Source organism: Branchiostoma belcheri, unplaced genomic scaffold (genome assembly GCF_001625305.1).
Source record: "Branchiostoma belcheri isolate BF01 breed outbred unplaced genomic scaffold, Haploidv18h27 scaffold39, whole genome shotgun sequence".
Classification (NCBI taxonomy): domain Eukaryota; kingdom Metazoa; phylum Chordata; class Leptocardii; order Amphioxiformes; family Branchiostomatidae; genus Branchiostoma; species Branchiostoma belcheri.
The window spans coordinates 680049-694787 of record NW_017804009.1 but is presented as its reverse complement, the minus strand read 5'-3'; the positions used below and the strand labels follow the sequence as shown (position 1 = coordinate 694787).

The window sequence follows — 14739 nt, the reverse complement described above, 5'->3', positions numbered from 1 at the left end:
TTTTTTTTTTGCTTGGACAATACGACTGATTGACAGAAGAATTGCAGACGTGAGCAAAGAAAAAAAAGGACAAAAAAAGAAGGTCGTAATTAGCATAATCTGTCCCTGACTAAATTCATGCGCACGTATTTTAACTCGAGCACTTGACCTATGGCGACACTGTTGCAATTGTCAAAAGGCACACAACAGAGCATATTGCAGTACCTTTCCCGTTTATATTAGTCAAGCAACACATTCTTGCACCAAATCATGACAGATGTCCAAAATAAAGACTAGCCCAGACAGTGGGGCGTCTGTTTGAGCAATTATTTCCGCTTGATCATTATGACAACCAAACGCCCCAAATGTTAGGACAACTGGTGACCAACCATGCATAGATGATATGACCACTTATATGTGTACATGTTTACTTAAAGCACCAATTTATACTTTCTATATAATTATAATTTCTTTCAATTTCTTTTTTAGTTTTCTGGCATCCCTATCGGTCACTCTGTTTGGGACTTTTTTCATGGCCCTCTCCCAGCCAGTCCGCGGTAAAAAAAATGGGCGAAATGGTTTTGAGGGGTCAAGTTTGAGTTCACATTTCTCCTGATCTGCTGTGAAATGATATCAGATAATAATATGACTGAAAATCACAGGAGTGGCGTTTTTTTTGTGAAGATTGATTTTTGCCTGGATCCTCACTTTAAAGCATTCTAAAAAAACGCTTTGAGCGTGATCAGCCCATTTGACCCAGATTCTCCCACGACTTTTACGAGGTGTGGGCGGATTTGGGGCCCCTCGGCCTCGCGCCGTGGATGATTACAAAAATTTTAGTACTGGAATTTCTTAAACGTTGACAGCATATACTTGAGGTTTGTATCTTCCTGCCAATACGAATCGTCACTGGTGTTGCTGGAAATATTTTTTCTCTTGGTTTATCCTACGCAAAAATTCCCAATTTTGTGCATTAATTTTGATATGAAAATAATAATTTCACAAAAGTCAAAGAGTTTGAAGAAACAAAATTTAACAGAGCTTATGAAATCTTCAACCTTTTCGTGACATACGACGTCGATAACAAAATATGATATATCGATATCTTTAACATGCCAAATTGCAAGTTCATAATATTTTTAATGTGCAAATGTTGAAATTCACATGCAATTTGCATTTGGTTATTTCGAGCCCTGATGTATGTATATCATGAATGTATATCATGTACATGTATGTTCGGGCCGATGCCGAACAAACCAGCCTCTTTACCCTCCGTCCTTTGGGTAATAAGCCTCTAGAGGGGTCATGTCAATTGCCACCAAAATCTGATCATTTTGCCTCATCAGCAAGACTTACCATTTTGGTAGGTTGGTAGCGTAAACCACCAAATTTCATGAAAATCCATCCATTGTTTCTTGATTTGTTTCTTGTGCCCTGTTTTATGTAAAGCTTTGAATTGTAACATTTCCTCGAAATTTTTCACAAAGTATTATAAATTCATATCTTTTAAAATGTGGTTACTATATGTACTAGAGGATTCTTTCAACAGTGACAAGTTTTTGAAGGGTAAGGATACTGACCTCCAAATTTTCGATGACTATCAGTCCATCTTGTTCACTTCTCTGGTCTAGGATCCTTACCCTTCCAACTTGTCACTGTTGAAAGAATCCTCTAGTAACTGTATCTATACGTGACAAATGAATCTCGAAAAATGTGATATTTCTTAGGTCTACGATTTCTGATATTTGTTGCCGTCGGACAGATCACCAAGCATGACGCAGGCGCTCCCAGAATTCCTGAAAACGGTGACGATCCCGCAAGGTATAATAAAGACCGCTTGATTCAATTAATTTGCAAACATTGTACGCTGAATACGGTGGAAGACGAAACGTATTTTATCTTAAATTAGTACCCTCTATAGCAATGAACGAAATTAACTCTTTGATGTAGACTCCAAATTCTTCCCAAACTTTCACACATATACAAACTACTCTCCTCTTAACATCCGAAAACCCACAAATTACAGAAAAAGTGGGATCCTTTGTCTTCCTCTGTCTTCAAAAAAGAAGTCAAATCCAGTAGTTGTTACTAGTAGTTTCTTAGTAGTTATCAGTAGTTTTATATGTACTAATTATCTGTTTTTTATACCATGGCATGTTTCTTCTGTTCCTGCAATTAGGCCTCGGGCAAGAATTTGCAATAAAACATCCAACGACGTAAATGAAGTTACTGCATGTGTGATTTAGGCGGTGTTTATGTGAAGTCACCCAAACTGCGATTCGGGTAACTCACATTCCTCACATCTGGTCCACTTGCCACACATTCCTTTGAAACTGTGTCCGATCACAATTCGCCTGAGCTACATTTATTGCTGTTTGATGAAAACACGCTAGGTAGCGTGTTATTAATGTCAGAGGCCAACGACCTGCTTGCTGATGCCCCCCTCCCACATTATTTGACCATTACTGCTCTTTAAGTTGCTGCCTCGTAAAAGTTGGTATTGCGTATAAATAAAGAAATATCACCCCGTAATCCATGACCAGGCGAAGTTACATTGAAATCACATTGCGTTCAGACGTAAATCGCGATGCGGGAAAACCGATTCCAAACCACCTCTAGAAGTGGCTTGGGATCGAGGCGCTTTCAATGTGATTTCGGAGCGTTCAGATGGAGCCACTTGAAACCGGCTTCGGGGTAAACCACATGTAAAGCGCCTTGGGTGACTTCACTTAAACACGGCCTTACATGTACCTATTAGATCAGCTGGAGTTTGGGAAGGAGATCACGGTGACCCATACTGAAGTAGTTCCGGTGTCAGCGGATGTGTACTGGTCCGGGTTCGATGACTACTTCCATCTGCAGGAGAATGTGGGCATGCACAAGAACATGACAACTGTCAAGGGTAAGTCTAGATCATAGATATATAATATCATAGTAGTAAATGCTGGTAATTTCATACTTGCCGCATTTGAAAGTTAAGTAAAGGTGAACAGCAATAAACATAATTTATTCAAAGCATTACCATATTTGCATAATTTATAAGGAATTGCTAGAGTAGCCTTTTTTGTTAAGATCAGGCTGTTATTGGGTGGAGAATATGATTAACGGATACAACCCATGTAGATGATGGTCTTATTTGCGAAATCAATGAATAAAAATGTATAATTCGTCCAACGATCAACATCATTTGGCGAAGGTATGAGATCGTGGAACTCCCATTAAAACATCAAGCACAGTGATTAGTTTGTTTCATACATCTCTGAAACCATAGGAGATGGAGGGGTGGGGACCGTGATCGAGTTTGACTTCTTAGGCGGAAAGACCCAAGAGGAGCTTGTCCAGAAGGACGAGGACACTAAGACTTGGGCCATCGCCATGCTGGGCAGCAACCCTCTCTTCACCACCTACTTAGCTACTGTAAAGGTATAAGGCAAATACATGAACTAGAAAGGTAACATTTGCAAAGCGAATGTAAAATGTTTACCTTCGCATATGGTCTGCTCTGTTAATTCTTACTCAAACACATTCATACATATGGTCAGACAGGAGTCTAAATCCCTCCTGCTATAAAGTTGCAACATGATGTAACCCAATGCTAGTTGAGCCTGACTAGTTACCAGGTCATTAACCTTCTTTGTTTGGAGAAGAAGAAGAAGAGGAAGAGGAAGAAGAAACAGAGCAAAAACAATAAGTTTTCCTTCTGCGAAGGTAAACATAATAAGACGTTTATTGCAAATCCATGCCCGAAGGCTAATTGCAACTTACAAACATAAAAGCATTCTGAAACATAAAATGTTTAAAAAAATTTACATAATGAAATCTAATTGTCTAAAACTATTGCTATGTCTAAAACTATGTCTGAAGGGTTTGACTTCTCTTTTGTAAACCATGGAAGACGTAATGTCACACCTTTTCTAAAATTTGTGGGTTTCGGGAAGTTAAAAGAAGAAAAGTTTTTTGTTTGTAAGTTTTGGGAAGTTGGGATAAATTGTAGATGTTTGAATAGTCAACTCATTTCGAGCGTTGCCATGTATCTCAGTTTGAGATAAAATGTATTTCGTATGAATAAGGTCACGGTATCAAGTTTGTGTTTGTCTGTGTGTTCGTAGGCTTTTTAATGCAGTAACGTGACAGAAAGCAAGGTTATGTTAACTAAAGATAGACCTTAGGTCAAGTTAGAAGTGATTGCTTTACTATGCACACAGGGGTAACCACTTTTAGCTTGTTCACAACAACGTTTTTGAACTGCTTAGACGTTAGGTCATCTCGTTTGTTGTGAAAATAACCTCAGATATTCTCTCTATTATTATATATACATTCTAGATTCCTTATTGTAGTGATGTTTCGCTTTGTGAATAACGCACATTACTTCTCCAATGCTGTAGGTGGACCATGACTCAAGTGAGACTGCAAAAGTGACGATGAGCATCACGGGCATTGTTGCCCTCCAGGACTTCGACAAGAGGAGGGCTCATATTGCCTTTACAAAGTACATGCTGCGCAACCGCATCAACGAGGTGTGTGATAATGAATTATTATGCTTACCTTCGCAGAGGAAAAACATGTTGCTTATTCTCTCCTTCGTCTTCTTCTTCTTCTCCAAACAGGTAAGGTCAATGGCCTGAAGCGCGGCAGAGGCTGCGACCGATGGGTGACCAGATATTTGACAGGTCAAATTTATTGACTTTCATTGATACAAAAACCCGTTACGTTTTATGTGTTTTGCTGTCTGCTATACTTCTATATTGTTGTTTGTTATATGTTGTTTTAAGCACATGTCCCGAAGGCCACGCCAATTTAAGTTGTTGTTTCTCGGATTCGCCCTGTCCATTTTGCCTCATATTGTACCATTTCCGGCTATCACGGGGTGCCTTGGCCTGTTTTTGTTTTACTTTCGCCCTGTCGCTTCATATTTTCTGAAAAAAATCCGAGAAGCAACAAATTAACTTGGTGTGGCCTAACAAGTAAAAAATATACAAGAAGTTATCAAATGTATTATTACGCTTCAGGTCCTCGGCCTAATCGCTGACAAGGATGGCAATGTGCTGAAGTTTGAGATTGATGTCGACTGCCCCATGAACAAGCTGTGGGACGCCGTGAATGACTGGGCCGGGTACGCCTGGGTCATGAACGCCACCGGTGTAGAAGTCGTCGCCGACCAACCGAACTACGACCTGCGGAGGAAGGTGTTCTTCGGCCCGGGGTTCGTGGAGGAACGTCTGGTCCTGGCCACTCCCAACAGTCTGGAGTACGAGTTTGGGAGGGATGACCACATGGGTGTTCTGCATCATCGCGGCAAGGTGGGCATCTACTATCATGAAACTTCACCTGGTAGTTACATTTTTAAAGTTAAAACTTTTGGTCCAACACAAAAAATTATCTCACCTAGATCTTTTGACCAGTCACTCCCGTCTTCCTCAGTAGACTGACCCAGTGAAGCTTGTCACGTGGCTTCTTTGAAGTGTGACGTCAACACTTGGTCTACCAGATACCTTTGACCCAGTGGTGACGTCACACGTCAAAGAAACCACGTGACAAGCTTCACCGGGTCAGTCTACTGAGGAAGATCAGAGTGACTGGTCGAAAGCTCTGGGTGAGAAAACTTTTGTGTTGGACCAAATGTTTTAACTTTAAACAAGGTGGGCATCTGTTGAGTGTTTTATCCAGAGCCGTGCTTTAGTATCCAGAACCATGCTTGTGCCTGGGACAAATCTATAAAATTATGTTTTGGGATTTCCAAAGACTATCCAGAACCGTGAGGTTCAGTACACTGTGAACCGTGGACACCTAGCTTCATGATCAGTTCACAGTGAATGAGTAACACCTAGCTCCATTTCACAGTGAACCAGTAACACCTAGGATCTGTACACAGTGAACCAGTAACACCTAGCTCCATTTCACAGTGAACCAGTAACACATAGCTTCAGTGCACAGTGAACCAGTAACACATAGCTTCAGTACACAGTGAACCAGTAAAACCTAGCTTTAGTTCTCAGTGAATCAGTAACACCTAGCTTCAGTGCACAGGGAACCAGTCATAATTGCACTGATGAACATGACAGACGGTCATCAAAATGACATCTCTTGTTTAACAAGTGGTTGTGAATATAAAGATTTTTTGCGATTGATTGTATCAATGTGCTCTTCATAGGTGGAAGTACAGAAGATAAGTGACAAGAAGACGAAGGTCAACTACACCGCGACCTTTCTCCCGCAGCCTGGAAAGGACCCCAAACCCGGCATCAAGGCTAACATGGATACTCGTCTGGGGTGGATCCAGGAGACATTTGCGGAGTAATGGTGGTGCCGTGTGCTCTGAGGCAGTAGAGGCATGCAAATGGCGAGCAACTATAGTGGATACAATGTATGAACTGACTGCAGACGAATAAATACCGCTTAAAACAGTCAAATTTGCCTTATTTCACCAAAATCTGTGCTAAGAAAATGATTTAACAAAATTTAACATCTCAAGTAATGTCACTTAAAAATGCGCTCGTAAAAATTCCAGAGGCGCCGCCGCTATTTTCCGTCTCGTAAACGGTCGATGCCATTGGAAACGGTCGATGCCATATCGCAGAAGGGCTGACTTTAAGTGTATCAGCACGGTCCATCCACACCGTGATGTTTCGTGGCGTAGAGGTTAGGGTATAAGTTAGGGTGAGGGTTTTGGAGTTACACTTTTGGACCCGGGTTCGAATCCGAGCTTGTGCTTTTTTTTCACTAATATTTACAATTCTACATAACCCTCCCTTATATTTGCAATTAGAATATTGCTTTTTATAGTATATATTAATTTTTAGTCGTTTTTGGACGCTCGGATATGACATTGACCATTCAGCAAAATGGCATCGACCGTTTCAAATGGCATCGACCGTTTACGAGACGGAAAATAGCGGCGCCGCCAAAAATGGGCACTTTTAGTAAAACAAAATTTCACACACTTCAGCTGCATCTCGCCAGGTGGCGCCACTGTATTGTAAAGTTTACAAGGTGACGTCATTACCAAGGACACGCATTGAAACATGCAACTATAGTGGATACAATGTATGGCAAAGTGGCAAACAGTGCTATACAACGAGTCTGATATCTAGTACATTACTCTAATTATCGTCAACGGGGTCTATATAGAGAAGTAAGGGTGCTATAATCTAGGTACTGCACTAGTAAACTTTGAGCACATAAAAATTTGTGTCTCTTCAGGAAATCGGCATGACAAGATCGTTTTAGTTATAATCACGATAGTTTTAAAGTTGATTGCAGCCATTAATTTCTGTCTTTCTTTATATGGGTGGGGTAGGTTTATTAATAAGAAGTAAAATTTCTCTTCTAATTATTTCTTTGCACGTAGGACAACGTCTTTCAGTGGCTGTTATCATGACAACAACTTTTATCTATCATAAAACAATGTGAACTTATTCTACGTTTGGTAATGTTAATAAACAAAAAATATCATTATGTTTACCTTTGCAGAAGGGAAACATTGTTTTTGCTGTTTTTATTCTTCTTCTTCATCTTTGTCCCTCTTGTCACATTCGCCCACCCATCGCCAAATCCCAGTGTCAGCTACCCCTGCTGTCACAGTGTTAAATTGGCTTCAAAGTATGAAGAATAAGTGTCAATCAGACACCAAGAGATCAATCAGTGTCTTGTTTATCACTGTTGACAATTAAATCATGATCTGATCATTGACTTGTCCATGAAATGAGAGATTGTGCCTTTGTAACTCCCCTGAGCAGACCTGTGCTGACTACCATTCCAATGTGCCTCATAATTGTAGGGGTGCATCTGAAATATTACATTGACCGCGAAAACAGCAACGGCAAAAATACATATTCGTGCATCAACAGACAACACGGGCATGCCCGCAGACAGCGTATAAAATTGCATGCCGATTACACAAAGAGAACTCCGTGTTCTACCTGCGAACACGAAAAAAAACGGCTACTCACAACACTCCGTTCGGAGGCCCTGACCTTCTTCACGGAGTAACAAGCTCATAAGAAATCAACAGTCAAGACTTGACAAGTTAAACAATTATAATTAACCCTCATCAAGGACAATGTCCTTGCCCTCATCAACAACAATCTTGTTGTTTCCGCGGTGCCGTGTACTGCGTCGAATGAACAGACTACTACTGTATTACTAGTAAATACCTACCCTTCACATGGACATCACGCCATGTACGCGTGATCCCACACCTATACAACACATATCTGTTACTGCAGAAACTCAATTATTACTCCGTGAAGGAGGTCATGACCTCCGGACGGAGTGTTGTGAGTAGCCTTTTTTCGTGTTCGCAGTCAAAACACTGGGTTCTCTTTGTGTAATCGGCATGCAATTTTATACGCCGTCTGCGGACATGATGCCCGCCAGTGCACGTGATGATGCACGAATACATGTATTTTTGCCGTTGCTGTTTTCGCGGTCAATTTAATACTTCGTGTAAAACAACCGTAAGGCCACACCGATTTAATTTCTTGGTTAACGGATTTTTCTAGAAAAATAATGGAGCTGGCGGGCGAAAAAAAAATAAAATAAAAACAGGCCTAGGCATCGTATTATGGCCCAAAATGGTACGATAGGAGCCATGAAGTCAACACACCAGGCTGGTTCAAAATTTAAACAATGAATTTTGAACTTTTAATGATACCATTGCATTGAAAGATGGAATAACTGTAACAACTAGGATGAAAAGGTCTGTTTTCAACTGTTCAGGGCAAAATATGAGCATTTTGCAGTTGATTCTGGATTTTTATTTTTATTTGCAAATGTGAAAAAAATGAAGCGGCGAATCCGTTAACCAAGAAATTAAATTGGTGTGGCCTAATGTGTCAAAGTGATGTTATAGCGCATTGAAGCTTTTGACTGCCGGCAGAGGTTGGGTTTGGTGGGGAAAAAATTCAGTGCAAAAGGGAAACCCCGATCATAAAAAAACCGAAAAACACGCTAAAATAACCCCAAACTAAAACCCCTGCTTGGAGTCACACACACACACACACACACACACACACACACACACACACACACACACACACACACACGCACACACGCACACACGCACACACGCACACACGCACACACACACACACGAACGTCTTCGAAAACATAACCCTCTTGGCGAAGGTAATAATCCGTTTGCTCGCCAATGTTGGATAGAACGATGTTTTGTAAAACCCTAAATGAGCCTCGCGGTTTTCGATTGGCCCCACCGATTATCCCCCGCCAGACAGAATGTATCAATTCGCTGCCATAAAGTAGTGCAGAGCAAACAGGACTCGTCTACAGTAACAGTTGGCCGAATATGAAGGTAACTTGGTAGTTACCTCATACTACTATAACGATCTCATGTCTCGGAGGTTTACAGTCATTTTGCCCTTTATTTCGGGTTTTGCGACTCTCCAGATGGCTGAGCGGATGGATATAGTTGTAATGCTGCGAGTGTCTCCTGATCGTAGCGTCAGTGTGCAGGGCGTTCATTGTGAGGTAAGGTTCTGTGCTCGCTTCTCTTAGTTTTTCTCTGAATTTTCCCTCAAAAACCTGCAATTGTCGCATAGAAAAGCTGTTTCGCAGTGTATTGGGGTTTGTAGATGTTACTGGTGAGGAACCGTCCTGTTAGGTACGGTCACTCAAGGCGTTCAGCCCGTAGTCCTTTGTTTGAAATCGAGATTTTTGTTGCGTCGGGTTTTACATGGAGGGAAAACGATGGTTCCGAATCTTATCGGCACATTTAGCTTATGTAGCCTTTGTTGCTTTCCTTACTGAGCAATGTGGGTGTGAACTGCAATTTGTTGGTTATTTTTAATCGTTAAATTATGCATGTACACGAAAATTTGTTACACAAGTCAAGAGCTCTTTGTGTATACTGAATGAGCTTGAGCGCAAGCAACCAGTTATTATACTATAATATAGCTTAGCCATTTAGGTGAACGGATAACTACAACGCGATAAATATAGTGTAACTGCTTCATAATTTCACCCTAAGCCCGGTGCGTATATCGACGCTATTTTGAGAACGGGAACAAAACTGTAACGGATTTTTGCAGCCTTTTATCTGCTGGCTATAATTTGTTTGTAGACCACGAGGGGCCAGTAGGAATTTGCATGACAACTGGCCCCTAATTCAACAGTTTGGAGGATAGTTGACAGAACCTGACCTGAATTGTATCAGTCTGTACAATGTATAATTGCATTGGCTACTTGTACTGTACTATGCTGTACACTCATGTTCAAGTACTAAATGTCTTATTTTGCATGTTGATGTAGTTCTCATATGGATACGAGGTCCTAAAAATGAGATGTTCATTTTTACAGGTCTACCAAGAGACGATTGTGACCAGAAAGATGGACATGGAACTGGGTTTGATGTCTGAAGACTTCTTCAGGAGAGAACATCTGATCTAGGCATCGATACCAGAAACACCAGGGAAATACAATCAGCCCTTGATAATAGCAACATTGAATCCAAACACAGCTTACATGTTTACATAGGTGACAAAAAAGCAAACACTGATTGGAAATGGCAGAACATCCAGCTTACTCGGGGTGTGTTAGTCAGGTGTTCTTAAAAAGCTGCCAAGCCTCTTGGAAACCCAGACCTCGGGGACTGTGCCTCTGGCTCAGTGGGGGCTTGTACAGCTAAGTTAGATGGGTTTGTTGGATGTTAATGCCTCAAATCAATTTTTATGTTTGCTCTTGTCCCTTAAATGCATTTTGCAAATGTGTTTGGTAAAGAAACAACAAAAAAAAAAGGAAAAACTTCCTTGAGATTGTCCAGTACAGTTCTGCATATTGTATATTGTCTGGTATAATTTTTTTGGTAATTGTAATCACACAATTCACACAATGATAGTGGTGCATTCTGTTTGTTCTACGAAATCGAATGATGTTCGTGTCTGGAATTCGATATCGGTTTAGGCTGAACTGCACTCATGTTCATAGCAGTTGCGAACTCAACTGGTCCAACACTGAACCTAATGTTTCGTGTTCATGCGACATTGTCGACAAAGTCGCATTCTGAAATGCCATGAGCACTCCGAGATTGAGAATGGCTGAGTTGATCAGGTCTCTGCTTCCAGCATAAGCAGAACATAAGCTATGTATGATACTATTGATAGTGATACTTTTCATCCATAAATTATCTCTTGTGATTGTATTGTCGGTTATGTTTTATTGGCGCCCGAGGGTGCCTTCCCGTCGGCGTCCGCCGCAGCGGGCGGAGGAGCCTTTCCGTCGGCGGTCGTATCCGTCTGCTTCTTTCTTTGGCAGGTCATCCCCGCCTCTCCGATCTTGTGAGTTGACGCGGGATCTCCACAACCGGGGCACCGGCGTAATCTCTTGGGTGTGCGGGGCATATCGTCTAGTGGTCTAAGCCTGAGAAAGGGAAATCAACCCGCACAGCTGACAGAATGAAAACACGTGTGTTCAGCCCCGCGCCAGACCTCAGAGTGACTGATCTGGAGTGTCTGGCCCCCCTGGTGGGGATCGGGGATCGTCCGTTAATTACCTGATTTGACCGAGGCCAAATCATTCCTTTGACAGATTACTGTTGTATGCATTTTTCATTATTTGGAGGCGAGTGACAGGCACGCGACGCAAAGAAGGTTTTATTTGTATGTCACTAGCAATACCATGACCCCGCACGGGTATGAATAGGCACATAGGGTATGTAGAAGATTTTATTTGTACGTACCCTGACCCGCAGCGCGATAATAATAGGAAATGAACAGGCATACACGTGAGTGTGGTGCGTACTGTATATTTTTTATTCACCACGTGGTACCGGTGTTGTAGCGGGGTGGTGGTGACGTGGATGGTGAGCGTGGTGTGTACTCGTAGCCGGCCGGTGGGCTATCTGTTGTGGCCCTGGTGGAGCTGGGCGATGGTGACGGTGAACTTGTGATGTCAATAAGTTCTGGTGATGCTGGTGGTTCGATGTACACCTCCACCACGCTGGCGCTGTCCTCAGACATGTCAGACGCCGATTCTGAGCTGTCCTCCACGACGCTGTCGCAGGTCTCTGACGACGATTCCGACTGAGTCCTCTCTCGTAGAGTTTCGGCGTAGCGTTGTACTGTTCATGATGTAAAAGATACCACGTTTAAACAACTACCAATGTATTATATTAAGTAATTCTTACACATGATAAACTGGATGTGACTAGTGATATACATAGGTATTAGATATACTTGAGGGTAATGAATTGAAACGTCTGTTTAGGACGAGAGCAGTTCTTACAAGCAGACGGTGCCAGTCTACCAGCCTGTCTATGCGATGGAATTCTAGTAAGGGAAAGATGATATAATATACCGATATGTTAGAGACAAGTAAGACGGGTGCGCGGAAACATAGTCTTATTTCTAATACGTAACAATATACGAAAGTATGGTTGAAATTCCGGCTAGAATCACCCATGAAACTTGAATATTTCCCCGTGAACTTGTCGAATACCGGCGCGGTGCGTTTTTTTTTTTTCTGAATGGTTAATTTGTTCCGGATGACGATGTCACAGCTGTGCGCTACCCAGTCTAACCACTAGGTAGCCATACGGCCACGAGAAGGAGCGGATTAATCTTTCCTACTTTCGGTGTCTGCCTAGCGTCGAATGCAAATGCATATGCTACATAAAAGATACAACATGTACCTGTACTGTGGCGGCCGTGCTACTAGTATTGTACGTGCTCCACTTGTTTGTAGCTTAATGTCGGCTTACTGTTTCTGGTATTCCTTCCGTTATTTGCACGGTTCCGAAGTGATTTAAAGTTGCACGACTCCGTGTCATTTTTGAGAAGTCGCAGGATCCTGCCATCCTCATGCCGCTCTACTGGCACGTACTGATGGAAGTACTTCAGGGTGTCGGCCATGTCAGCATTCAGGTTTTCGTTCTTGAATTGCAATCCCAACCACACCTGAACAAGAGAAAAGGAAATATCGATGAGTTGCACATTAATATCTTACACAGACTACGGGGAAGGATAGAACTACCTCGGCTACCTTAAGATTACACACATTTATGTTTAGACTTACCTGTTCTGACTTTTGTGCCATCTTCTGATATTGGTGGGGTATGTGCCAGACAACAAAATCTTGCAGGCACTTGAAGGCGGGAATAAACTTGACCATCCCCCTTGCTACATGAACAATGTAGTCGCTCTTTAGCTTCTCTTGTGCTTCCTCCGTTGGCAGCACATATGTGAGATCGAAATCCTTCAGTTCTTTCTGTGGAGTGCTGTTAAATAGGTTTGTTCTCTCTCTATCCTTGACTCCGGACTGATTCACCCAGTGGTATGACTGGTTTATATTGTCCCGACCTTGATGTTAAGCTGTGAAGAGACTGAGTGTTGCCAACCCCAGACGTCTGCGACAAAATGGACACTCAAAACCTTGCACATATCAAGTGTTCAAGCTGTGCCTCATTTTCTAGTAACTGTTTCCTGTACATTACAATTTCCAAAATCACGTCAGGGGTTGCAATGGCATCAGGTTTGGTGACGAAACCACGGTTACCTTTTAAGTCATAACAGGTAGTTTTAGCGACTTTTTTCCTACAGCTACTGCATTTCAGATGTCGTGATACAATCTCAATGTGAGATTAACAATGTGACAATGTGAGCTTTTACAGTGCACTTGTTGACACAAGGGGTAGGCACATCTGGCACATCAAGTGGAGGTATTTCTTCATAGGTGGTATATCCAGTTGTTGCAATGTACTTATGACCTGATGTTATTTAAGAATACACACAATAATTGGGGTGTGCGTAGTCAGTAAAAACAAGAAAGATGTGGAATGCTTCTAACGATTTTGTCTGGAAAGTCGTCATCCGAGTCTTTGATAGACTGTGTGATCAGCGCTGTTACGTCTTCGTTGTTAGGAGACTTGAATATAAAAGGAGAAAAGAGAATTATTTTTTTTAGCAATATGTATGGATCGATAGATGAAAAGATTAAATATAACTATAACCAGTAGCCCTCTACGGTCATCGGGGACCGCAGGTTAATCATTCATGCTTTCTTCGGCGTACTTCGGGAGTTTGGGTAGGGCCCACACGGTCCAAACTTTAGAATACTAGTATTTTGCCATTTCTGTCGTGTTATTGCCTGCCTTGACCATCTGCCTGAGATACTTCTCCCATACATAACGTTCCTGGTCACAAGTCAAGATATGGGACCCACATAGGCAGTTGCTCGTTCAGCAGCTTTTGCGCATCGATGTTTCTGTTATTAAATGATACAGGGATTAAATATATGGTTTATCAAGTTGCAAGAAATGTAGCAAACTGGCCATTGCGAGTATTTGTTGCTATTGCTATCCCCAATCATGCGTCCCTGCATGCCTCTAAATCTACATCGGTCGTTCTATCTGTGTCCGTTACATATCTGTGTCCGTTACATATCTGTGTCCGTTACATATCTGAGTCTGTTACAGATCTGTTTCCTTTACATATCTGTACCAGCATGTCTTCCAGCCGAAGGCGAGCGTACAATATACAAAGAAATATCCATTAAACTAAAAACCGAAATATGTCCAGCTGTCCTCAGATAAACTGATATGGGAGTAACCACTCTTTTCGTCCGCATGGATACTGCAGGGTTGGGGTTTACAAAGACGGGATCCGACGTGGTAATGGGAGGTGGGCTGTCTGGGTGGTTTGAGGTGATGTATGAGTTTTCCTCTGGTGAAATAACTGTGGTGTCCTTCTTGACTGTAGTACTTTCAGCACTTAGACATACGTCGGTTTCCTTCGGGCGATAGGAGTGATT

At 42.0% G+C, this 14739-nt stretch overlaps 1 protein-coding gene across 1 annotated transcript; it reads left to right on the top strand.

The window, feature by feature from the left end:
• The first annotated feature begins 1744 nt into the window (after window positions 1-1744).
• LOC109476764 lies at window positions 1745-6383 on the top strand. The gene is made up of 6 exons (XM_019777783.1): window positions 1745-1800; window positions 2738-2881; window positions 3251-3402; window positions 4365-4496; window positions 4989-5279; window positions 6131-6383. Exons 1-6 carry the CDS (start codon window positions 1752-1754, stop codon window positions 6275-6277), a joined length of 915 nt encoding a protein of 304 aa, XP_019633342.1. The 5' UTR covers window positions 1745-1751; the 3' UTR covers window positions 6278-6383.
• Window positions 6384-14739: the final 8356 nt, after the last annotated feature.

Bases quoted from the DNA above. Each gene is read 5' to 3' on its own strand.
- LOC109476764 (XM_019777783.1), top strand. From the start codon at position 1,752: ATGACGCAGGCGCTCCCAGAATTCCTGAAAACGGTGACGATCCCGCAA. The intron at 2,882-3,250 runs GTAAGTCTAGAT...CTGAAACCATAG, and splicing joins GAACATGACAACTGTCAAGG to GAGATGGAGGGGTGGGGACC. The intron at 3,403-4,364 runs GTATAAGGCAAA...CCAATGCTGTAG, and splicing joins CCTACTTAGCTACTGTAAAG to GTGGACCATGACTCAAGTGA.